Here is a 27,922-nt window from a genome sequence, read left to right on the forward strand (position 1 = left end):
CCCGGCGGCGCTGCCCGTGCCCGCGGTGCGGGGGCCGGCGGTGCGCAGCGGTGCAGGCCGGGCTGGCGGCGCTCGGCAGGGCCGGGGCCGCGGCGGGAGCGCAGCCCGCGGGGCCGGGGCGCGGGGGGAGCCCGGCAGCAGCCGCCCCGCACCGGGCGCTCCAGGTGCGTGCGGGACGGGGGTCGCTCCGCCCGCCCCCATCGCCGGGAGCGCGGGGGGAGCGGGGCGGGGAGGGGGTGCGGGATGCTCGGGGGCGCAGGGAAGGTGCGGGATGCTCGGGGAGGGGGCGTGCGGGACGCTCGGGGGACCCCGGGGCGGGGGGGGGGTTGGGGGGGTGGCGCTGCCACGGTATCGCCGCGGTGCCCTCGCTTCTCGCCTCCCTCTCTAACCCCCCATCTTCCCGAGACGCTTGTTGCTGCGCGGGGTGGCGGCACCGCGCTTGCTGGAGCCGCGGGGACGGGGGCGAGGCGTGGGGGGCGCCCCTTACTCCCCACCCCCGGCCCCCCGAGGCGGTCCCGGCCAGACTCGGTCGCTCAGGTACGTGCCCTCCCAGCCCGTCCGCAGCCCCCGAGCGGGCAGGGATGCCGTGGGGAGGTGACTTCCCCCGCATATGGGGCGCTCCCACCTCTCCATCCCACCTTTCCATCCCACCTCTCCATCCCACCTCTCCATCCCACCCCACCCACAGCCACCTGCTTGGGGCTGGTGACCCGCCAACGCGGGTCCAGCAGATGATCCCAGCCTTTCCCAGCTGCTGGAGCAAGGTGGATGGGGGGAGGCAGCTGCTGCTTTTCGTGGAGGCCCCCCCTGTTCCCCTCCCAGCCCCAGAGGGCAGCCCAGCAGCCTGGGGGTGGACACTGGAGGGAACAGCGACATGGGCTTGGCAAGGGAGGGTCACCCCAAAGCCAGGGTGTGGGGTGGCCTCAGTCTCCCATAGCAGAGCAAGGGATGATGTTGGACTGCCAGGCAGGGTGAGGAAGAGCTGGGACACCGAAAAAAAAGGCAAGGAAGGAAAACTTTGCCTTCAAGGAAGCCACCCTGAAGAGCGTTCCTGGGTGAGGAAGCATCTTCCGTGATACCCAGGATTGTACCTCCTGGCTGGCTGAGCCATAGAAGGTGAGGGGCTATGCACCCCCTTTCAGGGCTCTTCCTCCACTCCTGTGTGTCCTTGTCCTTCCAGAGCTGTCACAGGAGCCTTCCAGAGCTGTCACAGGAGGCAGTGGAGCCCTGAGCCGAGGTGGGAAGATGGCCGAGAAGCTGGTGCCAGGGGACCTGTTCCTGAGGAAGACCCGGGAATCGGTGTCATCCCTGGACTCAGACAAGCTGGCCCCCATCGCGCCTGAGGCAGGTGGTGAGGAGTCGTCTGACAGCGAGGGCGAACAGGAGGACAGTTCCCACAAGCTCATCCGGAAGGTGTCCACCTCGGGACAGATGAGGAGCAAGGTTAGGAGCAAGAGAATGTCTGTCGCACGGGGTCCCTGCTGACAATGGAGGGGGTGTTTCCCCACTCTGGGGTATAAATCAGTGTCCAGCACTCGCTGCGTGCACGCACAACCCAGGCAGCGCCTCAGGCAGTGCCAGCTGCCCCCCCCACCCCGTGCCCCACAGAAGGGCACATGCAGAGGTTCATGCCTCACAGTTGACATTGGTCCTGTGTGGAGCACGGGTTTTACCCCAGCATTTGGTGGTGACAGGGTCTCTCCCATACCCGCCTCCCCTCCCAGTTGCCTCCATCCCATGTTTGTATCCCCTGGTTCTCCCCACCTGCCCCTGGGGAAAGGGGGCTCTTTCAGCAGGGCTGTGCCCCACAGATGCTCTGTGGGGGAGGTTTGGGGTTGTTGTGGTGCTGGAGGCTCCTGTGATCTGCAGGCAGCATATATGAGGCCTGGTGGGCGGCAGAATGAAGTCGGCATCTTTCCTGGTGCCCCAGATTAATTTGGCTGTGCCAGCTCCCCTACGGGCCCCACTCCTGCATCCTTCTCTACATCCAGTCCCCGTGGTGGTTTGCTGGGTGGATGGGGACACCTTTGAGGTCAGATGTGATGCTCTTTTGCCTCCCTGCTGTTGCTGTGAGGGGAGCTTGTGTGCCAGCGTGCACTGTGCTCAGAGGTATCTATTTTGGTAGGATCTACAAAAATATGGGGTGCGATGCCTTTTGGACAAAAGGGAGTGAGTGGCCGTAGGTGTCCTAGGCGGGGATGATGAAATGGTCAGGCACCTTGTGCCTGAAGTGAGAAGTGATCTAGGGTGAACAGCCAGGTGGGAAGCAGGGAGACGCGGAGATGTCAGGGGAAGCGGGTGTTTGTGGAGGGAGAATCATAGGATCAAAGCATTCTATGATTCTATGATCTCTCTGCAGCACCGGGAGGATGCTCTGGGCAACACGTGGTCCCTTTGCATCCACCTCCTGGCTGTGGGGAAGAGGCGGTGGGGTGAGTCAAGGTGGTGCTAGTGATGCTGGAGAGGGGCTACGGTATTGCAGGGGGATCCGTGCCAGAAATGCCCTTGCAGCTGGCTTGTAGCCCCAGCCAGCCTGGCAGGGAGCTGGTGGCTGTACCGCCCTGGGAAGGGGGGCAAATGAGAACTCCCCACCTGGGGGACGTGGTTGCAGAGCAGGGGGTGGTCCCTGGGCTCTGGTGTTGGGAAGCAGTGGGGAATGGGCTGGTGTACTAGGGCTGGTGGCAGCACAAGGATGCTCAGGGCTGCAGTGAGCTCCCCTCCTGCTGGCCCAGGCCTGGCTGTGGTGCCAAGCTTGGTGCACTGGCACGAGGGAGGTAAAGGGCATTTGCCCAGGGGTGCAGAAGTTGCACACTCCCAACCTGGCACCGTGGGGGTTTTTCTACTTGTCAGGAGACATTCCCAGGACAGACAGCACTGGGAAGGTTCTTGCAGAGTCCCTCCAGTTGCTCAAGAAATGTGCCTCAGTTTCCCCTTCTTTGGAGCAGGTTGGCACCTCCTCTGCCTGCTCCGACCTGGCTGCCAGGTTGGTGCCATGGGCTGTTCTGGGGTGCAGGATGCTGCACGGGGGGCATGGTGGAAAGCCAGGTCAGTGGGCAAGGCCCTGGGGACAACGAGCACTGTGTGCGAGCCCTCAGCATCTCCTGGAGGGAGGGCAGCAGCCACTGGAGCCTGCTATGCGCCGTGTGCTGTGCTAGAGGGGTTTGCCGTGCTGTGGAGCGCAGGGGATATCACAGGGAGTTGTCAATACCAGGGTACCTGAGAGAGAAGTGCAGATGGCCAGGCTGTGCCCATGTCCTGCGGCAGCAGCAGGGGGACACGAGCACGTGCTGAGCTCCCAGTCCCCTCTGTGCCATTAGCTACTCTGGCCTCGCTGTGTGACAGGCTCTGTGTGGGGAAAGGCTGAGTTTCTGGCTCCCCGCCCACTGCTGCCCGCATCCCACCCGCGCTGGCGATCAGCTATGCAGGAGGTGATGCCGCACAGCGTGCCGGGGGAGGCAGATGGCGTGATGGATGGGCAGGCAGAAAGGACATGGCTGGGTTAATGGCCCATGGAGCAGGGAGGGGAGGAGAGAGGGGTGAGAGCTGGTGAAGGCTGGTGCTGGACGGAGATGAGAGGAAGATATGCGTGTACCCCCCCAAATCTAAGTGTTATCAGTGTCGGGCTTCAGGGTTTGCCCTCAAGATCCCTATGCTTTTGTCTGGATGAGCAGGACCATGCTTTCAGCCTGTCTTCTCACCTAATGCGTTCCTATCGTCCCTACGGAGATGAGGATTTGGGGATGCAACTGCTGCTGCCTCCCAGGTCTGACTGTCCCTGGCTCACAGCTGTGTCTCTGGCTGCAGCCACATGTGCTATATACGCATCTTTCCAAGCTACTTTGACACTCCCTGTGCATCCATGTGGGTTTTGTATGCGGGGGGGGGAGCATTGCCTGCACCCCAGAGACTGGGGCAGGTATGTAATTAGCACACAGTTTAATGAGTGAGGAAGTACCAGGGCTGCAGCTCCTGAGGGGTAACTGGGTTAGCGGGGTGGTTGGGGCAGGCTGTCCTATTTTTCAGCCATTAGTGCTGGTTGGGGTGCTGGAGGGAGTCTGTAAGGAGTCTGCCACACTGGGGAGCTGGGAAGGGTCAAGACCCCCACCCCACTGACCACCCACATCGACTGGGAGGACCTTGGTCCCCGGTGATAGGAGGGTGTAGCTTCTCCCATGCCAAGGTATTGTCCAGCCCCATGGAGACAGGAGGGGGTGAGAATCATTTTGGGATTTGCTGAATCCTTCCTGATTGCTGCTCCCCATTCCCAGTGGCCCCCACCCCATCCCTAAAATACCTGTTCCCCCATCCCCTCTTCAAACCTCCTCATCAATCACATCTCCCCACTCCACACCCCCGGCTTGCCTTTCTCTGGGCAGTAATTGCCGGGGCGTCCCGCGGCGCTTTGTGGCAAAGCAGAGCGCAGAGGCGGTGAGGCCATTGTGCTTGGTGACAATGACAGCTGCCAGGCACAGGTGCCCCTGCCGGGCTGAATGGCCCTAGCATGGATGGGGTCTTGCTGCCACCCCCTCCTCCTCCTTCCTGCAGCCGTTTGCCTGCATCAGGTTTTGGGAATGCAAAGGTAGAGTGGGAGGGGGATGCTGTGCTGCACCTGGGTACCCCTTAGGGCTGGGTGTGCAGGGAAGGGGCAGTGAGGGAGGAAAATGTGCAGGCTCTGAGGTGCACCAAGACATTTGAGGTGCTGGCAAGCAGAGATGATGGGGCACATCCTGCCTGCGTGGGCTGAGCGCTCAGCACAAGCTCTCCCGGCAACTGAGCAGAGATGGGGAGCAATCCAATAACTCTTCTTGGGTCGGCTCTGGCTGCAAGGAGCTGCATCGAGCAATGGATCCTGGGGTGCTCGCACCGGAGCTGGGGGTGCTGGCATGAGGGAGGTCACTGGGGACAGCGGGAACAGGAGTGTTGCCCATGGGGTGAGCACCTCCCATGCAAGGACAGGCTGAGAGAGTTTGCGGGGTTCAGCCTGGAGAAGGCTGCGGGGAGAACTTAGAGCAGCTTCCAGTGCTGAAAGGGGCTCCAGGAAAGCTGGGGATGGGCTCTTCATCAGGGAGTTCAGCGATAGTACGAAGGGAATAGTTTTCAGCTGAAAGAGAGGAGATTGAGATGAGATCTTAAGGAGAAATGTTTTGCTGTGAGGGTGGCGAGGCCCTGGCCCAGGTTGCCCAGAGCAGTGGCATAAGGTCCCCATGGCAGCAGAGCTGGAACTGGAAAGGTGTTGAGGTCCCTTCCGACCCAAACGATTCTGCGATACTATGATTAGCTTCTGAAAGAAGGATCATGTTCCTTGCTTATCCAAATCCTGATGCTGGGGTACGTGATAGGTGCTTGGTGGGACTAGGGGACCTGTCAGCATCCTCCTGGCAGGCTGGGGGAGGTCGGTGGGGTTATTGGTACCTTGAGGAATGAGTGCTCCAGGGATGGGGTGAGTGGTGCTTGTAGATGTAGGGGTGTTGGGACAGCTGTGGGAGACCTGCCGGGGGATGCCATGGAGCCAGGCTGTGGTGTGTCCAAAGCACCAGTGCCACTTGCCCTGTGCTGATGACTGCTTCCTGGCCAAAAGGCAAGGAAATCAAGGTAGGGCCCCTGGGGCCAGACCTGGAAACCTCCTTCCTGAGCAGGAGAGTGGCACATGGCTCCTGGGCAGTGCTTCCTCCTGGCTTGGCACTGGTGAGGGACTGGAGCATTTCTAGTATGGGAAGAGGCTGGGAGAGCTAGGGCTATTCAGCCCAGATGGGAGGCTGGGGCCAGAGGGTCCTCAGTGATGTGGATAGAAACTTGAAGGGTAGGGAGGAGCAGAGAGAGAACCAGGCACTTTTCAGTGTGTCTGCCAATGGGAACAGATGAAAAAACAGGAAATTGCACCTGAACACAAGAAAACACTACTTCTACTGTGAGACTGGTCAAATGCTCACACAAGCTGCCCAGAGAGACTGAGCATATCTCTGCCTCCGTCCACAGAGAAATTCAGAATCCACAGCTTGAGTATCTTGGGTAGCTTGAGTATCGACATGATCCTTGGCATCTCCAGGTTATGCCCCTGGGCTCCTTTCCCAGAGCTCCCTGTCAGCCCCAGCCATGCTGGTGAAACACTGGCCCAGGCTGCCCAGGGTAGGTGGTGGAGGCCCCATCCCTGGAGACATTCAAGGTCAGGTTGGATGGGGCTCTTAGCAACCTGACCTGGTCAAAGATGTCCCTGCTCCTGCAGGGGGGTTGGACTGGATGACCTGTAAATGACCTTCCAACCCCAAACCTTCATGATTCTATGCTGTGGCCATCTGACTCCAAAGCCCATCTCTACCCCAGCCGTGCCCTGTATTGTTCCCAGCCCAGCGGCACAAGGTCTGCTGGGGGCTGGTGAGGGAACTGGCTGTCACTGGGTCACCCCTCGCAGTGGGACTGTACCAGGGACCACAGAGATGCTGCCAGGGACCCTCCCTGCTGAGCAGCCTGTAGCAGGGCAGAGGAGGCTGCTCTTGCTCTCATTAATCAGGGCTCACTGAGCCGGTGCCTGGGGTGTAAAGATAGCCCCAGTGTTGCCAGCCGGATGTTTGTGAGGTTCCTCAGATGCACTGCCCTCTCCCCTCTCACTTTTTCCATTGTGCAAGTGCTGCTGTTGCCAGTCAGCAGCCAGGCAGGGTGGGACGGCTGCGGCGGTGCCCCCAGTACAAGGGGCAGGGGGGGACTGACACGAGGTGCGGTGGCACGGGATGCCCGCTGGTCGGATGCTTGGGGACCGATGTGGCTGTAGATAGGGAAGCATGAGCTCATTTCTAAAAAGCAGTTGAAGGTCCTGACTGCTGGAGTATGAAGCGGAGGGGGGTTGCCCTTCTTCTGGGGGCTCCTTCCTTCATTCCTCTCTTCCCTGTTAATCCTCCATCCCTTTTCAATGGCAATGAGTGATACCTTGTGGCAGGATGTATTGGCATGTCAGGACCAGTGCTGGAATCTGCTCTCAAGGATTCCCCCAGTGCGGGGAAGGGGGATTTGGAGTCCTGCAGTGGCATTAGGCTCCATCCTCAGGGAGCGTGGATGCAGTTGAGACTGCAGGGCTGTGGCACCAAGCCCCCAGCTGCTCAGTGCCGGAAGAGCTCTGCCGTAACACAAAGCCTGATAAGGTTTCCAACTGCCTCCAGCCCATGGGGTGCCCAGCAGATGCTGGTGGCCCCACGGCTGGGCTGCCAGCTCTCCCCTGCTGTCCTGGCACTCACCAGCTCAGGACGGGGATGAGCTCTGACCCAAGCAGATCCAGGTACGCACTCAGCAGGCGACTGCATTCGGAGGAGGGTGGCTGCCCAGGATGCTAGTGCAATGCAGGTCAGTGCATTGGTGGGCGTTCGGTCCCCTCACCTCCTTGCCAGGCAAGGCACAGTGTCAGCATTGGGCTAAGCAGACCCTGCCAGGAGTGGTGTAGGGCAGCCATCGTGCCCACCAGCCATGCATGCCAACATTTCTGTGTAACTCAGTAACTCAGTCTTCCTGGCTCCTCTCCAGCGGCTTTCCAAGCTGATCTCAGCAGGAAAACCCTCTAGATGTGGACAAACCTGGCTGCAGTACGGGTTCTTCCCGGGGATGGTGGTGGCAGAGCTGGGAGAGCAAAGTGAATGTTCAAAACAGCATCCTGGGGCTCTGTGTTAGGGCCAAGGAAAGAGCTGGCATTTTGGGGTGGAAGAAGCCCTGATGGGATGTAGTCCCAGAGGGAGGTGAGCTCCCCTGAATTGTGCTTCAAGCCCCCTTGACTATGCTGAGCACACAGTCAGCCCATGGCATGGTGGCCCCTGGGGACCAGCTGGGTCCTGGCGGGGAGTATTGCTGGTGGCCAACTATCCTCCCAGGGCTATTTTTAGCCGTGGCACATCCAAAGCCCCAGCAGCTCTGGCTGAGGTGGAGGTGGTGGTTTCTCTGCAGATCATTTGTGGTTTTTTTCCTTGCCTTTGCCTTACCGCCCTTTGTCTCTGTGACTAGCGCCGAGCGCATCTCACATGGTGCTCAGCTTCCCAGGCTGGAGAGAGCAGGGAGGGTCCCCGAGATGGGACAGAGGAGGGCTGGGGCACCACAGAGGGGAACCAGCCTCAGACTGGAGGCTGAGGTGGTTGCACGTTGCTCTGGGCATCAGCACTGTTGCTGGGACAGAGCCAGCACTGGCTCTACAGGGGAGCCAGGAGGGCAGGGACGGTGCCACCCCAGCCTCTCCTGCCTGCCCTGCAACCACTCCGGGTGTTGGGTTTGCCCTCCCCACCCCTTTCCTGTTTGTGAAGAGAGACCACAGGCTTGCTCAACGCTGCCCACTGCAGCACGGCTTCCCTTCGTGAGGCCAAGTCTGCTGGTGGCCTTGGCCATCAAGTGCCTCCCAGATCTTCTTCTGCCCTTAGTGCCAAAAGCAGGGCTCCAAAACCATTGAGTTACTGGGGATCTCCTCCTGGCACAGGAGGGCACTGGGTGAGACCCATGGACAAAAAAATCATGTGTACAGGTAGCTCTGCCCTAGTATGGAGCGGGCACAGTGCTGGCAGCCACGTCCCTGTCCCTGCAATGGCTGGGTGTCTGACATCCTCAGGCTGGGTGGTGCTGCTGGCTGCCAGAAGAAATTGCTACAGCAGCTGCAGCGCCATGGCCGGAGGTGTTGCAGCTCTGGGTGCCTCACAGGATGGGATGTTATCCCCCTGGACAGCCTTCCTAGCTGTATCCTGCCACCCCCATGGCCCTGGAGGCAGGTAGAGGTGAGCACCCTGCTGCAGCGCTGGCTCCCGTCCTTTCTGTCATAGCCCCAAGCCACCTTCACAAACCTGCCTCTTCTTCCTTCTCCTCCTCATCACGTTCTCCTGCTCCTCCCCATCAGAGGCTCCCCAACACCGCTCCTCGCCATCACATGCTCCCTGTCCTTTGCAGCAAAAGCAGTGATTGCAGCAAACCCAGAGCCTGTGCCTGCATCTGCTGCATGCAGATCAGCATGGTAGAAGCACTGTTTGTGGCTGTATCCCGCCTGCCTGCGGCAGGACTCTGTTCTGTCCGCTTCTGACATGGGTTTCCTATGGTGCATGGTTGTGTGTAGCTTTGGGAGTTGCAGATGTCCCGTCCCATCCCGTCCCGTCCCCACCATCCGTCCCCCGCTTCCCCCCACCCCCCCCAAAACAAGGCTGCGTGGGCTCAAGGCAGCTGGGTGTCACCATCTGCTCTGTGCACTTTCGCAGCCAGGAGGACAGGGAGGGGGCCTGGTGGGTCCCTGGGTGCTGGCACTGGGGACACCAGGGCTGCTTGAGCCTGCACCAACACTCACAGACAGCGTGAGGACAACACAGTCCTGTGGGGGTTGACAGGGAACAGTCAAGGCTTAAAACACCCCTCTCCAAACTTGGGAAGCTGGAAGAGAGCTGGGGACATCCCAGTGCATTCCCTGGGGAGCTTGTGGGGGAGTCAGGCCTTGTGGGGGAGTTGGGGCTTGGTGGGGTTGTGGCTTCTTTGTGACCTTGGAGACTTCTGCTGCTCCTGGTCTGTCTAACTTGGAGCTGTGGGGCAGTGAGTGAGCACTGAGGGCAGGGGCCAGTGTGTTTGCAGGCTGGCAGGTGCCAGGGTGCCACCTCTTGCTGCACGCAGGCTGGGCTGCTTTTCTCTCGTGATGCCCGCAGTGCCCTGTACTAATTCACCATTAAATGTGCCTTGCTGTCATGTGCTGGGATCTGATACAACTGCTGCTGCGGCTAATTGCAGAGGAGCCGCTGAACGGGGCTGCTGGCGGTGTTTAATGAAGATACAATCAAAGATTAGGCAGTGCCAGAGCATCTCTGCCACCCCACGTTGCAGACTAATTAATTGAGCCTTGTAAACACCACTGTGAGGAGAGTAAGTATTGGCAGGTGCTGTGGCTTGGAGAAGGCAGAGGATGGGCAGCCAGGCTGCAGGGCTGTACTGCAAGGGGATGCTCTGTGCTGCCTTCAGCCCCAGGTTGTCCCCTCCGGGGACTCTGGGTACTGGGCAGGGCTGGTCACATAGCAGTCTGCTCCTCAACCTAGCAAAGAGGCTGGGGCTGCAGTGCCTGGGTAGCATCACATCCAAGACACAGTTCCAGGGGCTCTGGGGCATCACTGGCCCCTCCAAGGGAGCTCTCTGCCTCAGCTCTGCCCTTGGCTTCCAGGGAGCTGCAGCAGTGTGAGGCTTTCCCAGATGCTGCCCTGGGGATGGGGAGGTGGCTCTGTGCTGCTGGACGCCTCAGTGTCCCCCCACATCATGTAAAATGCCCAATGCCCAGCGTATAGCAGGTGCATCCAGGGAGCTCCAGAACGTTCCATCCCTGCTCTGGGTTCCACTCAGCTCCTGCAGACCCAGAAAGGGGCATCACTAGAGGAGGCTGGTGTAGCTTTGGGGGATCTGAGGCTGTGGGAGCTCATGACCTTGTGATCTCTGTAGAAGAGTGTGAAGGAGGGGCTGTTGCTGAAGCAGACGAGCTCCTTCCAGAGGTGGAAGAGGCGCTACTTCAAGCTGCGGGGCAGGACGCTGTATTATGCCAAGGATGCCAAGGTAGGCTGTCGGGCTGGCCTTCCAACGTGCTCAGCCTTGGGGGCTTGGGTCTGCAAGCCTAGGGATGAGCCCCAGATCCCTGCTTAGAGGACTGGGGCTGTGGTTTCTCCCCTGCAGTCCCTGATCTTCGATGAGGTGGACCTGTCTGATGCTAGCGTCGCTGAGACCAGCACCAAGAACATCAACAACAGTTTCACGGTGAGGGACGAGCGGGTCTACCTTCTGTGCCACCCTACCTCAGCACCTTGCAAGGAGGCACCACAGGTCCCTCCCTCCCCACAAAGCCACGGGGCACCCTGCAGTATGGCCTCACGCTGCTGCAGGTGGTACCAGTGACGGTGTGGCAGGGTTTACTGGGGGCTTGATCTCCTGGGGGTGACTGGCTGTGGGGTGGCCTTGCAAGGGGACATGGGGACAGTGGCTGTTGCAGGTGATCACGCCATTCCGGAAGCTCATTCTGTGTGCGGAGAATCGAAAGGAGATGGAGGACTGGATCAGTGCCCTGAAATCTGTCCAGAAGTGGGAGATCCATGAGGTGATGCAGGTGGGGGTGCACGTCTGTGAGTGGGTGCCACTTCAGTTCCAGGGTCTACCGGATGGGAGCTGTTGCCTGTGGTAGAGAGAACAGGGGTCAGGAGTGGGTTTGGGGGGACCCAGGGGGACTAGGAGGGAGGCCAGTGGGGTGCCCCAGGGGTCTGACGAAGCTGTGCCCCCTGCAGGCCACGCAGTTCAACATGGAGCACTTCTCAGGTATGCACAACTGGTACGCCTGCTCCCATGCCCGCCCCACCTTCTGCAATGTCTGCCGTGAAGCTCTCCCAGGGGTCACCTCCCACGGCCTCTCCTGTGAAGGTCAGCGCTGGGATCCTGCTGGGGGGTGGACTGGGGCTGGGACTGGGTGGGGGGGACCCTCTGCTGGGCTGGCCTGGAGCAGGAGGGGTGGCGGGGTGATGCCCAGCAGCTGCCAGGACGGTGCTGTCACCACCTGCCAAGGGCCTGGGTACCAGGGCTGTGCCTCCCATGGGAGCCATCCCTGCTTCTCACCTGCTCCCTCACCCCAGTCTGTAAGTTCAAGGCACACAAGCGCTGCGCCGTCAGAGCCACCAACAACTGCAAATGGACCACCCTGGCCTCCATTGGCAGCGAAATCATCGAGGATGAAGATGGGGTAAGCAGGAGAGTCCCCGCCGTGGACCCCGGCAGGACACGGCCACCAGCAGAGCTGGCCTTGTTGTCCCCAAATCAGGAACAAGGGGAACCCTGGCACTCAGCTGTCCCCAATGCTGTGTGGCCTCTGGGTTTGGCTCTGCAGGTACATGGCCTGAGGACCACCCCCCTGCCACCCAGCATCAAGTTCCCTTATTGCTCTCCAAGTGGGGTCACCCCAAAATGTTTGCTGAGGCCACCCCTGCCCTGCCCCACATACTGGCAGCTGTGAGGGGCCGGGCAAGTAGGGACGAGAGGGCACAGGAGGGTCCCAGGGCTGCCTTGCCCTGCTGTGTGTTGTCATCCTCTTCGTGGTGCCTCAGAAGGGGGTGTCCTTTGTCACTGTCCCTCAAATGCACGGGGCTGGCAGCTGTGATGCACTGTTCATGACTGCCCCTCTCTGCAGGTGGCAATGCCCCACCAGTGGCTGGAGGGGAACCTGCCCGTCAGTGCACGCTGCGCTGTCTGCGACCGTGCCTGTGGCAGCGTCCGAAGGCTGCAGGACTGGCGATGTCTCTGGTGCAAGGCCATCGTAAGGATGCACTTGTTCCTGTCCCTCTCAGCTGAGCACAGACAGCACTGCCCCTCCTGGGGGCATTGCTGGGGAGACTGAGGGTGGGGGCTTTGGTGCTGCATCCCTGAGCTTTTCTTGCACACATGTCCCTGTGTCCCCAGGTTCACAGCGCCTGCAAGGAGCTCTTTGGCAAGAAGTGCCCCCTGGGCCAGTACAAAGTGTCCATCATCCCACCAACCGCCTTGAACAGCATCGATTCAGATGGTAAGCTGTGGAGAAGACAGGGCTGGGCTGTGGGTGCTGGGGGACAGGTTGTTTGGGACAACGCTTAGAGCTCTCTGAGCTCCTCTGAAGGCTTTGATGTGACACTGTGCCCACTCTCCCGTGGTGGACCAGGAACAGAACTGCCAGTAGGCTCCCTGCTGCATCCTTGGTTGAAGGTTGCTTACTGCCTTGTGCTCTGTCCCAGGGCTGCAGCGGTGCTGTTCTTTGTGGTGGCACTTCTTCCTTGCTTGCGTCTCCAGTTGCTCCTGTCAGCCTGCCTCTCATGGTGCTGCTGGACATGATCCCTCCATGCTGGGGTCAGCAGCACCAGCCCTGAGCCCCTGAAGTGAGGTGCCATCCATTGCACACCAACAGTTCAGCACCTTGCAGGGCAGGATGAGGCCCTTCCTCAGGCTGTTTCTCAGTGTCTGGACCTCAGCTCGTGTTTTGGAAGTGCAGAGTGAGGCATCTCCTCAGCACAGGTGGCTGCGGGGTGCTGGGGAGAGAAGCAATGCGTGGCTGGGGAAACCCCCCCCACCATCTCCCTTGCCCTCCCTGGAGGTGTCCAGCTGGCCTCCACCTAGCAAAATCTGTTCTCCTCCAGATATTTCTTTCCTTGTTCCTTAATGATTTTCACTGTTTGGCTCAGCCGGTGGCTCATCTGCTTCTTGTTACTCATCGCGATGCTGTCAGGGTAACCATCACGCGGCTTCTTCTCCAGCTTCCGCACGGCAGCTGCTCGTGGCTGACTCCATGGTTGCATCCCTGCACTATGCCCCTCAGCCAAGGCCAGCGCAGCTGTGGGGCTGGCAACTGTGACCATTTCTGAGCCCGACTGGACTCTGCTACTGTGTGAGGCAGCCTGGCGAGGCCTCAGCCCCCTCCTCCTGCTGTGCGGTCCCCCTCTCTGGCACTGAGGTGCTTCTGGCAGTGGGCTCTTCACAGCAGCCCACGCTGCTCTGACTCAGCAGCCCCTGGTGTTTTGCTTTGCTGATCCGCTCCGCTCGGCTGGGAGTGGAGATAGAGCAATGCCAGGGCTGGGTGACGGTGGGCTACAAGGGTGCTTCTCCCTCTGTGCTGGAGGCACCCGGGCTCCTGGTGGCACCCGCAGGGCTTTGGGCACAGTGGCTGCGGGGCCAGGGCCAGTGGCAGTGAGGGCAGATGCTTTCCCAGCCACAGCATCACTGGGCCTGATGATGGAAGGAGCCAGTGGGCACTGGCTCCAGGGCCTGGGATGGCCAAGATGTGCCTGAGACAGGTGCAGGCTGCGGGCCAGCTATTGATCCTCTGCTTCAGGCACATCGTGTTTCCTAGCTAATTTCTTTAAAAGCATGGTGCTGGCTGCCAAGCCTCCTCCTGCATCATTCCCACCCACCTCACCAGAGCCCTCGTAGGAGCCCGTGGCAGAGCTGGGGGTGACAGCGAAGATCCCTGGGGCTGCGGCTGCTCCTCTGAGCTCACGCCGGCTGCCAGTGCCACCTGGGCAACACCTCCAGGTGGGAGCGTGCCCCATTGCATGTAGTTTCTCTGGGTCAGCTCTAGCTGGGTTGTTGGCACAGCAAGGAACTGACCCTCCCATGTTCCCACCACCACTGCCCCTCCTGGAGTAGCTGGCAAGGGATGTGAGTCAGCTGAGTGACACACTTTATCAGAATCAGGGAACGGTTTGGGTAGGAAGGCCATCCAGTTCCAACCCCTGCCATGGGCAGGAACACCTCCCACTGGACCAGGCAGCTCAAAGCCCCATCCAGCCTGGTCTTGAACACCTCTAGGGATGGGGCAGCCACCACTGCTCTGGGCAACCTGGGCCAGGGCCTCCTCACCCTCACAGGAAAATATTTTTCCTTAAGACCTCATCTCGATCTCTCTTGCAGCTGAAAACCTCATCCCATCCCTGCACTCCCTGATCAAGAACCTCTCCCCAGCTTTTCTGGGGCCCCTTTCAGTACTGGAAGCTGCTCTAAGGTCTCCCCGCAGCCTTTTCTTCTCCAGGCTGAACAATCCTAACTCTGTCAGCCTGTCCTTTTATGGGAGGGGCTCCAGCCCTCGCATCATCTTCTGATCATCTTTGTGCCTGCAAGGACAGTAATGGAGCAGGATCCTAACTTGGATCTGCTTAAGTGCTACCCTTGCCCATCCCTATCTCCATACCTCCCTCTCCATTGCCATCTCTTTCTTTTCCTACCACCCATCACCGTACCCTGAGCACCCCGATCACTGTCTCTCCTGCCTGGCCCCAGCACCCTGCGGGTCGCACACAGCACAGTCAGAGTGTTTGTGTGGCCTCTGCTCTTGTAAACTGTCTCCATCCATGTCCCTGGGGGTGGGAGCTGGGGCTGGGGGCTCACGCACTTGGGCTTGCCGCAGGTTTCTGGAAGGCCACCTGCCCCTCGACCTGCTCCAGTCCTCTCCTGGCCTTTGTCAACTCCAAGAGCGGGGACAACCAGGGCGTCAAGTTTCTGCGCAAGTTCAAGCAGTTCCTCAACCCAGCCCAAGTCTTTGACCTCATGAACGGGGGTCCACACCTGGGGTAAGCACTGGCCTGGACACCCCGGAGTGGCCCTGGCACGGTCCCGGTGGGCACCTGGCGAAAGCCCCCAGCCCCTCTCTTCTGTCCCCCACCAAGGCTGCGCCTCTTCCAGAAGTTCTCCACCTTCCGGATCCTGGTGTGTGGTGGGGATGGCAGTGTGGGCTGGGTGCTCTCTGAGATTGATGCCCTTGGTCTCCACAAGCAAGTGAGTGGGAATTCCTGGCATTGCTGGTGTGAGCTGGCACCGGCCCTGTGAGCCCTGGGGTGCACGGGCAATGGGCACAGCGGGGACTTGGGGGGCTGCAGGTGCCACAGGTGTGGCTCTGAGCCCCATTCCTGCCCCACAGTGCCAGCTGGGTGTCCTGCCCCTGGGGACTGGCAATGACCTGGCACGGGTGCTGGGCTGGGGCAGCCTGTGTGACGATGACACCCAGCTGCTGCAGATCCTGGAGAAGCTGGAAAGGGCCACCACCAAGATGTTGGACCGGTGAGCACAGTGCGAGGCATGCGCCTTTCTTGGCTGCCTGTCCTCATTCCCCTGCCTGCATGTCCCTGTGCTGGGATGCTGGGAGGTGGCAGGCAGCCACGGTCTCTGCTTGGCAGGTGGAGCGTGCTGACCTACGAGGCCCCCAAGCAGTCCCCCCCAGCCCTGAAGGACGAGGAGAATGGGGACTCCAACATCCAGGTGGGTGCTGTGGGGGACTGAGGACCTCAGATCATAGAATCATAGAGTGGTTCTTTCACAGGAATAGGTTCCAAGTTGCCTCCTGTAGTTGGAGTAACAAGTAGGCTGAGGGTGAATTTAACATCTGACTCCAATGGCAGCAAACTTCTGTGTACTGTGCTACCCAAACTCGTCAGTTAATAAAGAACATGGCCTCAAGCTCTGCCCGGGGAGGTTCAGGCTGGACATCAGAAAAAAATTTTTCACAGAAAGGGTCATTGGGCACTGGCAGAGGCTGCCCAGGGGGGTGGTTGAGTCACCTCCCCTGGAGGTGTTTAAGGGACGGGTGGACAAGGTGCTGAGGGGCATGGTTTAGTGACTGATGGAAATGGTTGGACTTGATGATCCGGTGGGTCTTTTCCAGCCTAGTGATTCTGTGGAGGATCCTCAAAGCCCATCCGGTTCCAACCCCACCGCCTTGCAGTGGGTCTGATTTCTCAAAGTCCAACCTGGTCTTGAAGAGGAGGAGGAGGGCAGGCTGGATGGGCAGGTTCCCATACATCCCATTAGCTGCTCTGGGGGTATGCAGGATGGGATTGCACGTGGAGAGGTCATGTGGGGGGTCCCTGGGACTGCGAGGAGGCTGACAGCGTGCTATGGAATGAGGCTGGCAGGTCTCAGCCTGGGAGGAAGCAGCAGGGAAAAGTGGACCTGGCTGGCTACTGGACTCTTCTGTGTGGTCCCGCTCTCCACCTTGCCTCAGTTTCTCTTCTGCTGGGGCTGAGCATCCTCTCTGCCCCGTGGTGCTGGCACAGCCACCCTCAGGGCTGAAGGCTGTTTGTCCTCAGCCCAGGGCTGGCTGGGTGAGGCTCCAGCTGCCCTCCCCTATTTCCCACCAGGCCCAGATCTCCCACTACGCCGACTCTGTCGCCTTCCACTTGGCCAAGATCCTGGAGTCAGACAAGCACTCGGTGGTGATCTCCTCTGCAAAGTAAGGAGGGGGCTGGCAATGGGATTGCCCGAGCCCACCACTGGGCTTGTGGAACATTCCCTGGGGTGCTGAGGTTCCCCCAGGCCAGGTTGTACCATCTCTGGCCACCAGTAGCTGCCAGCTGTGCAAATAACCTAGCAAATAACCCCGTCACTGCCCCTCTGGTACAGGAGGGCGATATCCCACCAGCCCTCCTGGCTGGCATCTGTGCTCAGCTGGTGCTGTTGTGCCCCTCTCCACCCTCCTGCTGCTTCCCTTGGCAGGTTCCTCTGCGGCACCATCAATGACTTTGTGGCCGAAGTTGGCCGAGCTTACAAGAGAGCAACTGAGAACAAACAGGAGGCTGAGCTGATGGCGCGGAAGGTGAGTTGCAGAGGATCTGGAGGACTGGGATGTCCCAGATGGCACAGTCCTTGGGCAGTGGACGGGCTGGTGGGGTTGCTCTGGGTTGCTGCTTTGCATGCATTGGGTAGGGCGAGCTGCACTTGGGGTGCTCAAGCATGCAGAATGCCCGGGCATGGGGTCCCCAGGTGCTCAGGGGTCCCCAGGGTGCTCAGGTGCTTGGGGTGCCCAGACATACAAAGTGTCCAGGCAAGCGTGCAGTGTCCATGCATGCTGGTTTCCCCAGGGGGTGTCTGGTCAAAGATGAGGTGTCCTGATGCTTGGGGTGCCCTCATGCTTGGGATGCTCACATGCCACAGGTGCCCAGGCAAGCACGGGCTACCCAGGGAAGCACCTAGCAGCGGTGCTGGGCAGCAGCTTGCACCAGGGTGCTGAGCATGGTGACGTCCTGCAGTGTGCCATGCTGAATGAGAAACTGGACTCACTGGTGCGGGAGCTGAACGAGGAGGCTCAGGCCATCGTGGTCCCCGAAGGAATGGCACAGACCACTCCTGCCAACAGCAAGGAGCACGAGAAAGGTGGTAGCTTCAACCCCGGCTCTGTGCCTCGCATCTTCAAATCCAAGGAGCAGCTCATGCTGCGGGCAAACAGCCTGAAAAAAGCCCTGCGGCAGATCATTGAGCAGGCAGAGAAAGGTGAGGGGGTGGTGGGAGCTGGCAGCTTGCATGGTACTGCAGCAGCCTGGCACGGGCTGCAGAGCCACTCCACCTTGGGGATGGGCCTGTGACTTGGTTTTCTTGGCTGGATCCTTGAGGTGCCCACAGAGCCATACAATCCAAAGGTATCAGCCCTTCTTTGATGCTTGGTCTGGCTAAGGGAGGTCCCCCATGCAGGGGACCCCCCAACCCTGCCTGGCATGAGCCCACAGGGCTGACCTGGGGAGGGACTGTAGGGCCATGGGGCTACACAGGACTAACTGTCGATGTCCCTCTTTGCATCCAGCTGTGGATGAGCAGAACAAGCAGACTCAAGCCTACCAGACTGATGTGGGCCCCAGCAAGAAGGACAGCTCAGAGGAGATCAACAAGGAGGAGGAGAGGCTCAGTAAGATGCCAGCAGGGCATGTGGCTTTTTGGGGGGCACGGGGCTGAGCCATGGGATGGGCTCAGGGTGAGGGCCAGTTCAGCAGCTGCCTCCTCTCCTCAACCTGGCCAGGTTCCCGGCAGGACTTGTTGACCTCCGCGTCTTCTTCCATCATGCTAGACCGGCCGGACACCTTTGGCAGCCTGCAGTTCCCTGAAGACCCCAGGGGCTTGTAAGTCTGAGGTCCTGTCTGCCCTGGAGCCCTTGGCCCAGCCTTGCTGCCCATCATGGAGTGAGAGTGGAGCTGGGACCAGGCTGCCTCATGGCGATGGCAACTAGGACATCGTCTGCCCACCAGTGTGGCATTCTCTGTGCCCAGCCCTCCCTGGCCTGGTGATGCCCACGCCAGGGAAGCCTGTGTGTGCCCCAGTGCAGGACCTCTTGCTGCCAGCCCCTTGGCCAGCACCACGCTCATGCTGGGAGCTTGGGGCTGCCGTCCTGCCCAGTGCAGGCAGGTCCTGCATGTCCCACGGGTGCTTCCCCCATGGGGACTGAGGTGGCTCAGCCATCCCTGCTGGCTTGAGTCAGGCTTCCCAGTGCCACCCCCTGCAGGAACTCACACTGCAGCTGTGGCACGACTTATACCTCATCCCCCAGTGCCAGCCCAGAGGTTGCTTGCATGCAGCTGCCTCCCAATTTGTCCACCCTGTCTGCTGCTTTCAGCCACTTCTCAGAGAAATGTGTTATGAATAATTACTTCGGCATCGGTCTGGATGCAAAGATCTCCCTGGAATTCAACAACAAACGGGATGAGCACCCTAAGAAGTGCAGGTTGGCTGAAAACCCCCAGATTACCCTGCAAAAAGTGTTTACTCCCCCCTCACCCCGGCTCTCTGATGCCCACCCAAAGAGAGACCATCAGGATGCTGGGAGCCAAGGGGGTAGCTCAGGGTTGCTCTGCCTGGTTGGGGACCCTGTCCTATGGCATGTTTTCCACCCACACCCAGTGCTTCATTGCTAGGGTGAGCACCCCTGGGAGGACAGTAGATTGCAAACACCCTTGTGAAGGGGGAGGGCTGCTGCCAGGCTCCGGCTGCCGATGCCCAGTGGGTGTGTGAAGAGCCAAAGGAGGGTTTGATGGGATTTATCCACTCTGCATCTCGGTAGAGGAGACATTGCCATGCTGGTGTGGAAGGGTGCGTGTCTGGGTGCCACGTGCTGCAGCCTGCATCTCTCAGGAGGCAGTGGGCAGCCTGGGAGTGGGGAAACTGAGGCAGACACAGGGCCAGCAGTCCAGGCTGGCTGGTCCAGCCCCGTGCCTCAGGGAGGATGCAGAGACTGCAGCAGGCGAGGGGGGATCCTGCAGCCTCTCTCCCTGTCATGATTCACCCTGCAGCAGCCGCACCAAGAACATGATGTGGTACGGCGTGCTGGGCACGAAGGAGCTCCTGCAGCGCACCTACAAGAACCTGGAGCAGAGGGTGCAGCTGGAGGTACGGGGCAGGGATGAACAGGGATGGGGCAGCGGGCAGTGGTGCCGCAGCCCCCCAGGCTCAGCCCTCTCTTGCAGTGTGACGGGGTGCCCATCTCACTGCCCAGCCTGCAGGGCATTGCTGTCCTCAACATCCCCAGCTATGCTGGAGGAATCAACTTCTGGGGAGGCACCAAGGAGGACAATGTGAGTGTCATTGCCCACAGGGCGGGAGGGTGGACAAGAAGTACTTCCCACTGTCCCAGGGAACCTGGGAGCCCTTAGGCAGGTGTCTGGGCTGTCTCTGCCTTGGGCACACATAGGTGGAAGAGCAGGGTCTCAAAATGAGACTTGTACCGATCCTCTGCAGAACTTTGGGGCTCCATCCTTCGATGACAAGAAGCTGGAGGTGGTGGCTGTCTTTGGCAGCATCCAGATGGCCGTGTCACGTGTCATCAACCTCCAGCACCACCGCATCGCACAGGTAGGGGCAAGGAAGCCTGCATAGTGCCAGAAGGCTTTGGGGGCACCAGTGTGCAGCCTGTGCAGGTGCGGCTCAGCAGAGCTTCTGGCTGGCTGTGGTGTAGCCCTGGGAGGCTTCAGCTTTAGCACAGGGGCTGAAGCCAGCGGCACGGTGCCAGACACAATGTCAACCCCAGGCTGTCCACCCCGCAGTGCCGTGTGGTGAAGATCACCATCCGTGGGGATGAGGGTGTCCCTGTGCAGGTGGATGGAGAAGCCTGGATCCAACCACCTGGCATCATCAAGATCCAGCACAAGAACCGGGCCCAGATGCTCACGAGGGACCGGGTGAGCTTGGGGTCGCACAGGCCATGCAGCAAGGTAGTGCTGGAGCACAGGGAGGCGTGACAGGCTGAGACGGGGCGTCTCCATCCCCCACAGGCGTTTGAAAGCACCCTCAAGTCCTGGGAGGACAAGCAGAAGGGGGAGAGCTACCGAGCAGCTGCCCGACCACGGCTCAGCTCCCAGCAGTCCATGGAGTACCTGACCGAGGAGGAGAGCACCCTCTTGCAGCAGGTCTCACGGGTCGCTGAGACCCTCATTGCCAGGTCAGGCTGCAAGATGGGTGGATGTGGTGGGCACAGGGAACTGGGGCACTTTGCTGTGACTGCACAGAGCTCCAGTGGTCTCCTAGTCCCATGCTGCCTGTCCAGCCCTGGGGAGCTCCAGCCCCTCTTCCCCACAGGATCCATGAGGCAGCCAAGGCTCACAAAGCTGTGGAGCAGGAGCTGGCACATGCAGTTAACACCAGCTCCCTGGCGCTAGGCGAAGCCCTCTCCAACAAAGCCGCTGGTAGCTCGGAGGTGAGCCTGGGTTGGAGGTGTAAGCTTCACCTGGCCACCCTGAGATCACAACACTTAAGGAGTCACCCTCCTCACTCCCGCCCCAGTTTCTCAGTAGAAATGCAGCGGTGGAGGTGGTGCTGAGCATCAAGGAGCTGTATTCCGAGACCAGGATGTTTCTGGAAGGGAAGGCGGTGAGTCGGGGGGCTGGAGAGCACCCCAGGCCCTGCAATGGAGGGATTCGGTACCCTCGGCCGGCACCTCTGGGTACGGCAGCAGGGCTGGGGACTCTCCCTATCCCCCACAGCTGGACTCGCCGCAGGAGGAGGAGGCACTGCATGGCCCCCTGAGTATTCTGGGCCAGGAGCTGCAGAGGCTGCTGGACATCCACTGGCTGGGGCCCATTGCCCACCCCACTGAGGAGGTGGGTGCGCAGGGACTGGGAATGGTGCAGCCCACCAGCTGGCCCCAGTGGGGCTGCGGCAGCCTGCTCAGCCAGCTTCTTGCAGGAAAGTGTTGGCAGCACCAATAAGGGCAGCTTCAAGCTTCGCCTCAACATCCCCAAGCCTAAGAAGGACAAGGACAAGATGCAAAAGCAGAAAGCCAACAGCACACTCCCAGGTAAAGCAAGCGGCATAGCAGAGAGGGAGATGGGCACAGCCCACCCTGGTAGGGGCACCCAAGCGCTGACCTGTCCATCAGCCTCCTGTCCTGGGCATGCTGTGGAGACAGACAGGGCATGGCCTGGCTGTCTGGGGACGTTACCTTTGTCAACAACAGCCCCTTTGAGCTTAATTTTTCTGCTGATGGATGCACTGAGCCCCACAGCACTGTAACTGCAAGGGGGAGGAGAAGGCTATGGTACAGCTCAGTCCTTGGGGTAAGTCCCTGCCCCAGGGCTGGGGGTGTCTTCTTGCAGGGGAGAAGCTCCGATGCTCTGTAAGTGAGCTAAGGAGAGGAGAAACCTCTCCAGCCTGAGGCTGGTGTGGCCTCTGGCCCTGCCAGAGTTGGGGCTGGGAGGGGGGATGCTGGTTGCCACCCTTGTCTGCCTGCTGCCTGCCCTGCCGCGTCCAGCTGCCTTGCAGGGACCCCCGTCCACCTCTGTGGTTTTCCTCCCTGCTAGCAGACAAGTGGGGCTCCGAGGAGGTTGCAGCTTGGCTGGAAGCGCTTGGTTTAGGGGAGTATAGAGAGATTTTTGTCCGGCATGACATCCAGGGCTCCGAGTTGATCCTGCTGGAGAGGAGAGACCTGAAGGTACAACCCCCTATCCCTTATGCACCCTGAGGGACCCCCAGCCCTGGGGAGTGTGGTGTCCTCCATCCCTCCTCTCCCTATCCCTTGTGGAGGGGAAAGGCAGGTGCTGACCCTGCACCCAGCCCCAGCACTGAGCTCGCACCGCTTGCTAAGCTTGAAGCAAGAGAGCACCCCCAAGCTTGCCAAGTCTCTGTATGCCTTTCCAAAGAAGGATCAACAGAACAAAGCCCTCTCCTGCACCAAGGCAGAGACATGCTTGCAAGAGGACTCCTTGCAAGGACCATGCTCTGGCAGGGAGAGCATGGACAGCCAGGCTTTGCAGCCTTGTCTTTTGCCCCACAGCTTCCCTGCCAGCGAAAGCTGAGGGCTGACCCCTCACCCCCAACTGAGCACTTCAGCTCCCTCTCTCCCTCCTGCAGGACCTGGGGATCACGAAAGTGGGCCACATGAAGAGAATCCTCCAGGCCATTAAGGAGCTCAGCAACCCACCCTAGGCCAACAGCAAGACAGCAGCCCACCCCTGCGCTAGCTGCTGCCGCAAGGGACCAGGGCTTGGGCAGGGGGGCTGGAGGTCCCCGCTGTGCCACGTGTGTATGGAGCCCCCTGCTTGCCTCGCTTTGTCTGTTTGTTGCCCAGTGTCCCTGGAGCTGCTGCTTCTCCCAAGCCTGTCAGGCTGGAAACACTACAGCAGAGGTATTGCCCTGTAGGCAAGGTGCGACCCCCCCTTCTCCTTTCCCCCAGCCCATGGCAGGGTCACTACAGGAGCCAGGGCTGCCATCTGTGTGCCTAGGCTGGGGCCAAAGCAAAGATCCTCCCTCCCCACATGGGTGTTTAAGCTGTGTAAATATTTGGAGAAGAGACACTCATTGCTGCTGCTCGTGTAGTGTCATCACTTGGGGGACAAGGGGGGCGGGTAGAAGAAGGGTGATAGGACCTGGCCCTTCCAGCCTTCACATCTGAGCTTCCTGCTGTCACCTCTTCCGGCTCCCCATCATGGAGCACCCCCTACTCCCTCCCTCTGGCACAACAAAGCAAGGGAATCCACAGCTCAGAGGCTCTGCATAGGCATAGAATGGTGGGGGGTGAAAAGGGATCTCAAAGCTCAGCCCTGGCAGGGACACCTCCCACTGGATCAGAGGGCCCCATGAAACCTAGTGTTGAACACCTCCAGGGAGGAGCAGCCACCACTGCTCAAGGCAGCCTGGAAACCTTGCCGAGAAAACATTTCCTCCTAAAGTGTCATCTTAATCTCCTCTCTTTCAGGTGAAAACCATTCCCCCTCATCCTATTCCTGCCTTCCCTGATCAAAGATCCCCTCCCCAGCTTTCATGAAGCCCTTTTTCAGGGCTGGAAGGTGCTCTAAGGTCTCCCTCCAGCCTTCTCTTTTCCAGGCTGAAGAACCCTCATTCTCAGAGCCTGCCCTTGTATGGGAGGTGCTCCAGCCCTCAGATCATCTCCATGGAGTCCTCTGGCCCGAGGAGACCAAGTAGGGTCTCAGAAGAGCAGTGTAGAGGGGGAGAATCTCCTCCCTCAACCTCTGGCCACGCTTACTTTGGTGCAGTCTTGCATTCAGGATAAGATTTCCACACCTCACTCCCTCCTTCCCCCAAGAAGCCACTGCCAGAATGGAAGGTAAAGAATATTTTATTAACAGCTCCACATGCCTTTTTTCCTCCCCCCTCTCCCACCCCCTTCAGTTAAGATTACTCTTTTTTATGTACACAGTACTCCCCTGCCAGAGAGCACCCCGCTATTTACAGGCTATTTACAGTGGCAGGGCTAGCAGCTCTTCAGCGTCTCCTCCAGCTTGAGCATGTCCATGGGGGTGACTTTGGCAACCTCGAAGAAGACCCTGGAAAGAAAGTTGCTGGCTTAGAGCTCAGCCACACCTCCGATACCCATGCACCAGCTCCCTGCAGCACCCAAGGGTGCGTGCCAGTGGTGCCACTCTATGCAGAGGTGTAGGCATAAGGCGAAGGCCCATGATGCTCACCTGTGTGAGTACTTGGTGCGCACAGCCTTGAGCTTATCATGGGGCTGGTATGTGAGCAGAAAATTCAGCCTCTTCACCAAGGGATGCAGGTCCTGGGCACAGTAACCACTGTAGTACTCCAGTGTAGGTGTCTGCAAAGGGACAGTGAGGCTGAACTAGGTTCTCTCCCTGGCCATACAGCTGTTGTCTTCCCTCTCCAGCCCCTCACACTGGTCTGTCCACTCCTGCACCCTTTGGTTGGGCAAGCACTTACCCAGCCACCAAGGTTCTTCATGGTGAGGGCCAGCAGCAGGCAGCTGGCAGCCAGCTTGGAGGGGCTCTCCCGGGCATAGTCGTACTCCTGCAGGGTCATCTCACAGAGGAAGCGGGCCAGGGTCAGTGTCTCCATGGAAGCACGGGCACACTGCAGCCAGGGAGAAAGGGAAGGGGCTCAGACTTTTGAGCAACACTGCTCCTCCCTGTCCCAAACGTTTTTGGGGCCTGGGGTGCTGTCCCTGGGTCACAGGACAGAGATCCCACCCCCCCCAGCCTGCCACAGACCAGCATCCTCACCCCTCAACACTGGCCCCACTCTCCTTACTGCAAGCTGGGAGCCCAGGGCCTCGGGGATACACATTGCCACCCCAAGGGGTGCCTGGAGGCACACTGACACCAGCCCGTCTTCCTGCTGCACCCACCTTAGCAAAGCGTCGCAGGAACCGGTAGGGTATGGGGATGTTGATGTCAAACTTGAGGGTGGTGAGGATGCTTATCTCCATAGCAATGAGCTCTTCCCGCTTGTAGGCATCATCGCAGATGTAGAGGAAGTCATCCACACATGGTGGGTACCGCTCCTGTCAAGGCACAACTGCTCAGCATCCTGACCGGGCATCATGCTCAGGAAATCCTACCGGTCTGCAGGCCCTGTAAGGACTTGACCTGTCAGACACTGAAAGGACTGTTACCACATCCCATGGGGCTCACATGTTGTCTATACTGCCTCAGCCCTAAATTCAAGCCTTGCTTGCATGAGGTGAACTCAGGTGTCCTGGTGCTCTCTGCAGAGCAGGGAAGAGACAGGTCTCCAGCAACACCAGGAGGCAAGATCCAGCCCACATGAAGGCAGATCACATATAATCATAGAATGCTTTGGGTCGGGACACTTACGGGTCATCTAGTGCAACCTCCTTGCAGGAGCAGGGACATCATTAATTGGACTGTGTTGCTTAGAGCCCTTTCCAACTTGACCCTGAATATTTCCAGGGATGCGGCCTTCACTGCCTCCCTGGGCAACCTGGGCCAACCATTATTTCACCATTCTCATTGTAAAAGTTTTCCTTATATGTGCTTTAAATCTCCCCTACTCAAGTTTAAACTTGTTACTCCTTGTCAAGTCACAACAAGCCTTGCTAAAAAGTCTGTCCCTTTCTCTACTAGAAGACCTTTCAGTATTGATGCTGCTCTGTGGTCCTCCCAAAGCCTTCTCTTCTCCAGGCTGAATAACCCCAACCATCACCCAGTAGCTCTCGGGGCAGTGGGCTGGCACCATGTGGACCTGACCTTCTCCAGTAACCCATGGACAACAGAGAGACACAGCCCCTTCTGTCCCAGCACCCCAAGACAGCACAGCATGCAAGGAGTCACCTCAAATTTGGAGGCGATGAGGATGGCAGTGCAGCCGATGAGCTGCAGTTTGTCCCTCATGCTCACCACCTCCACCAGGTAGTGGTCCACCAGCTTCACAGCCAGATATAGTGTCTCATGGTTCAGTTCAAAGTTTTCCTGCAAGGATAAGGATAGGGGTAAGCAGGTGGTGTCAGGCAGGAGGTAGGCCAGAGGTGCCCACAGGGTCAGGCTTAGAGGGAGGGATACAGGCTCATGCCTAAGCTGAGGAGGGGGAAGATCAGCTCTGCACTGGGGATGCTCACAGGAGCCTCTGCCAGCACCCTGAGTTCCCACACACCAAACGCAGGGTGAGTGCTGCTCTGCAGAAAGCCAGGTCACCTCCCCCATGCCCATGTACCTGCACCTCCACCATCCAGTCCACCAGGATGGCACGCATGTCCCCGCTGATGTCTGACTGCTTCTCCATGTAGTTGGGAAGTATGAATTTCTCCTGCCGAAGTACCAGCTGTCAGGGACTCACCAGACACTGCCACCCCTTAAATGAGCCCTCTCCTGCCCCATGCAGGCCCTTGCTGGGGTCTCAGAGCCTCTGAGCACTGGGTGGCCCTACCCAGGGCTGCCACCCCCTGGCCAGTCAGTACTCACCTCTCTTTCCCGCATGTATTCAAAGATATCCTTGGCATACTCTGCATTGGCATAGGGGTCACCCAGCTGCTCCTTGTCTATGTCCTCCACAGCTGGTACCTGGTGGGATGAAGAATGCAGTGGTATGGGGGAGGCCCCAAGCTCTGCAGCTGCTGGTCATCTCTTCATGCCAAGGCTGCTGCATCTTAGTACCTCCTTCCTCATCTGCCTCCATTACCCTGCAGTCCCTATCCCACTTCCCATTCTTTCCCATGGGAGATCTTTTGATGAACGAAGGTCAGAGGGGGTTTACTCCCTCCTCCAGCTCCTTATCAAACTGGCCAGAGTGCCTCTGAGGTGCTAAGCTCTGCCTGGTGCTATTGTATTACCAGCAGCAGCAACAGACCAGCACCATCAGGATGAGACTAGGGGCCAGTCTGCATCTCATGGTCCCTGCCCTCTCCTCAGAGGGCTTTGGTACCTGTTCAGGCACTGGTTTCTCTGGTGTAGGATCCTCCTTGGGCTCTGCAGGAGCTTCTGTCGGGGGGGTTTTCTTCAATGACCTGGACAGGATGAGACTAAATCATTGCTGGGAAGGGGCCACATTTCCTGGCTGAAAGGTGTTCTCTAGAGCCCCTTGCTGCTTCAGGAAGGGGCTAACCCACCTCTAAAATCCCCCCCACAAAGACTCAGAATCATTTAGGGTGGAAAAGACCTAACACTGCCAACTCCAACACTAAGCCATGGCCCTAAGCACCATGTCCACCTATCTTTTAAATCCCTATAGGGACAGTGACTCCACCACTTCCCTAGGCATCCTAGGTCAGTGTTTGGCAACCATTTTGGTAGGTTTTGTCTATTCTACACCTCCCCAGCACAAACTGAGGCTGTTTTATCTACTGTCTGCTCATGGTCTCCTCCGTTACCCATATGAATCCCCCACCATTGCTTGTTCTTCCCCTTGGGACAGGCTTGGATATGCAGTCTCTGCAGCATCCTCCTTGCCCCACCCCTTGGCTACTCACTTTTTCGGGTTGATCTCATTGTTCTTGGCCACCCCCTGGGACGCGTGGGCCTTCTGTGGTACCACTTTCACAGCCTCCTTCTTCCCCGCCACCACCTGGTTCTTGTGAGCCTGTTTGGGGGAGAGCAGGGTTATACAGAGGGGTGCCCTACAGGGAGACCTCCTCCTAATAGAGCAGAGGACACCCCTCACATCTGTGAGGGGCTCACAAGGGTCACCAAAGCCCCTGCCCCACAGAAGCACTCACATTGGTGAGGTCCCCAAATGCTGACCTCTTCTTGGGCCCGCCCTGGGGCGAGGACAGTGACCTCTTGGCCTGGCAGCTCTCCTCCTGCAAGAGAAGCTATTAGAGGCTGGGGGAGCATCGGCCCCACCAGAGACCCCCACAACGCTTGCCCAGCTTAGGGCTCACCTTCTCAGGGTTGATATTCTCTGCAGCAGGGATGGCCTTGCCTGCTCGGGGCTGCTTGGTGCTCAGCACCCTGGTGTTGCGTGACAACGGCATCCTCTCCCGTGGTTCCTA

The 27,922-nt window shown here is 59.3% G+C and overlaps 2 protein-coding genes across 4 annotated transcripts; one reads left to right on the top strand and one right to left on the bottom strand.

The window, feature by feature from the left end:
* DGKK (diacylglycerol kinase kappa) lies at positions 1 to 25,488 on the top strand. Of its 2 annotated transcripts, XM_069867418.1 has the most exons (31): positions 1 to 164; positions 1,203 to 1,443; positions 10,420 to 10,530; positions 10,648 to 10,728; positions 10,961 to 11,074; positions 11,250 to 11,382; positions 11,592 to 11,698; positions 12,143 to 12,268; positions 12,412 to 12,514; positions 14,882 to 15,044; positions 15,141 to 15,249; positions 15,392 to 15,531; positions 15,648 to 15,729; positions 16,608 to 16,699; positions 16,963 to 17,062; positions 17,496 to 17,736; positions 18,044 to 18,145; positions 18,257 to 18,356; positions 18,848 to 18,955; positions 19,521 to 19,617; positions 19,695 to 19,802; positions 19,966 to 20,079; positions 20,271 to 20,405; positions 20,499 to 20,665; positions 20,803 to 20,920; positions 21,007 to 21,093; positions 21,207 to 21,323; positions 21,409 to 21,520; positions 22,023 to 22,153; positions 22,573 to 23,785; positions 24,930 to 25,488. In XM_069867418.1, the coding sequence occupies exons 2-30, from the start codon at positions 1,246 to 1,248 to the stop codon at positions 22,645 to 22,647; spliced, it is 3,471 nt and encodes a 1,156-aa protein (XP_069723519.1). In that variant the 5' UTR covers positions 1 to 164; positions 1,203 to 1,245; the 3' UTR covers positions 22,648 to 23,785; positions 24,930 to 25,488. The 2 variants fall into 2 exon arrangements, with proteins under 2 accessions (XP_069723519.1, XP_069723520.1); XM_069867419.1 differs by lacking the exons at positions 1 to 164; positions 1,203 to 1,443 and adding an exon at positions 7,011 to 7,332 and having other exon boundaries at positions 24,930 to 25,487.
* On the bottom strand, positions 23,811 to 27,922 carry CCNB3 (cyclin B3). Of its 2 annotated transcripts, XM_069867420.1 has the most exons (11): positions 27,812 to 27,922; positions 27,647 to 27,730; positions 27,401 to 27,510; positions 26,857 to 26,938; positions 26,397 to 26,495; positions 26,149 to 26,241; positions 25,770 to 25,907; positions 24,824 to 24,979; positions 24,400 to 24,549; positions 24,147 to 24,277; positions 23,811 to 24,005 (listed from the first exon to the last, which is right to left on the bottom strand). In XM_069867420.1, exons 1-11 carry the CDS (start codon positions 27,902 to 27,904, stop codon positions 23,933 to 23,935), a joined length of 1,209 nt encoding a protein of 402 aa, XP_069723521.1. In that variant the 5' UTR covers positions 27,905 to 27,922; the 3' UTR covers positions 23,811 to 23,932. The 2 variants fall into 2 exon arrangements, with proteins under 2 accessions (XP_069723521.1, XP_069723522.1); XM_069867421.1 differs by lacking the exon at positions 25,770 to 25,907.

This window comes from Phaenicophaeus curvirostris, chromosome 13, assembly GCF_032191515.1.
Source record: "Phaenicophaeus curvirostris isolate KB17595 chromosome 13, BPBGC_Pcur_1.0, whole genome shotgun sequence".
Classification (NCBI taxonomy): domain Eukaryota; kingdom Metazoa; phylum Chordata; class Aves; order Cuculiformes; family Cuculidae; genus Phaenicophaeus; species Phaenicophaeus curvirostris.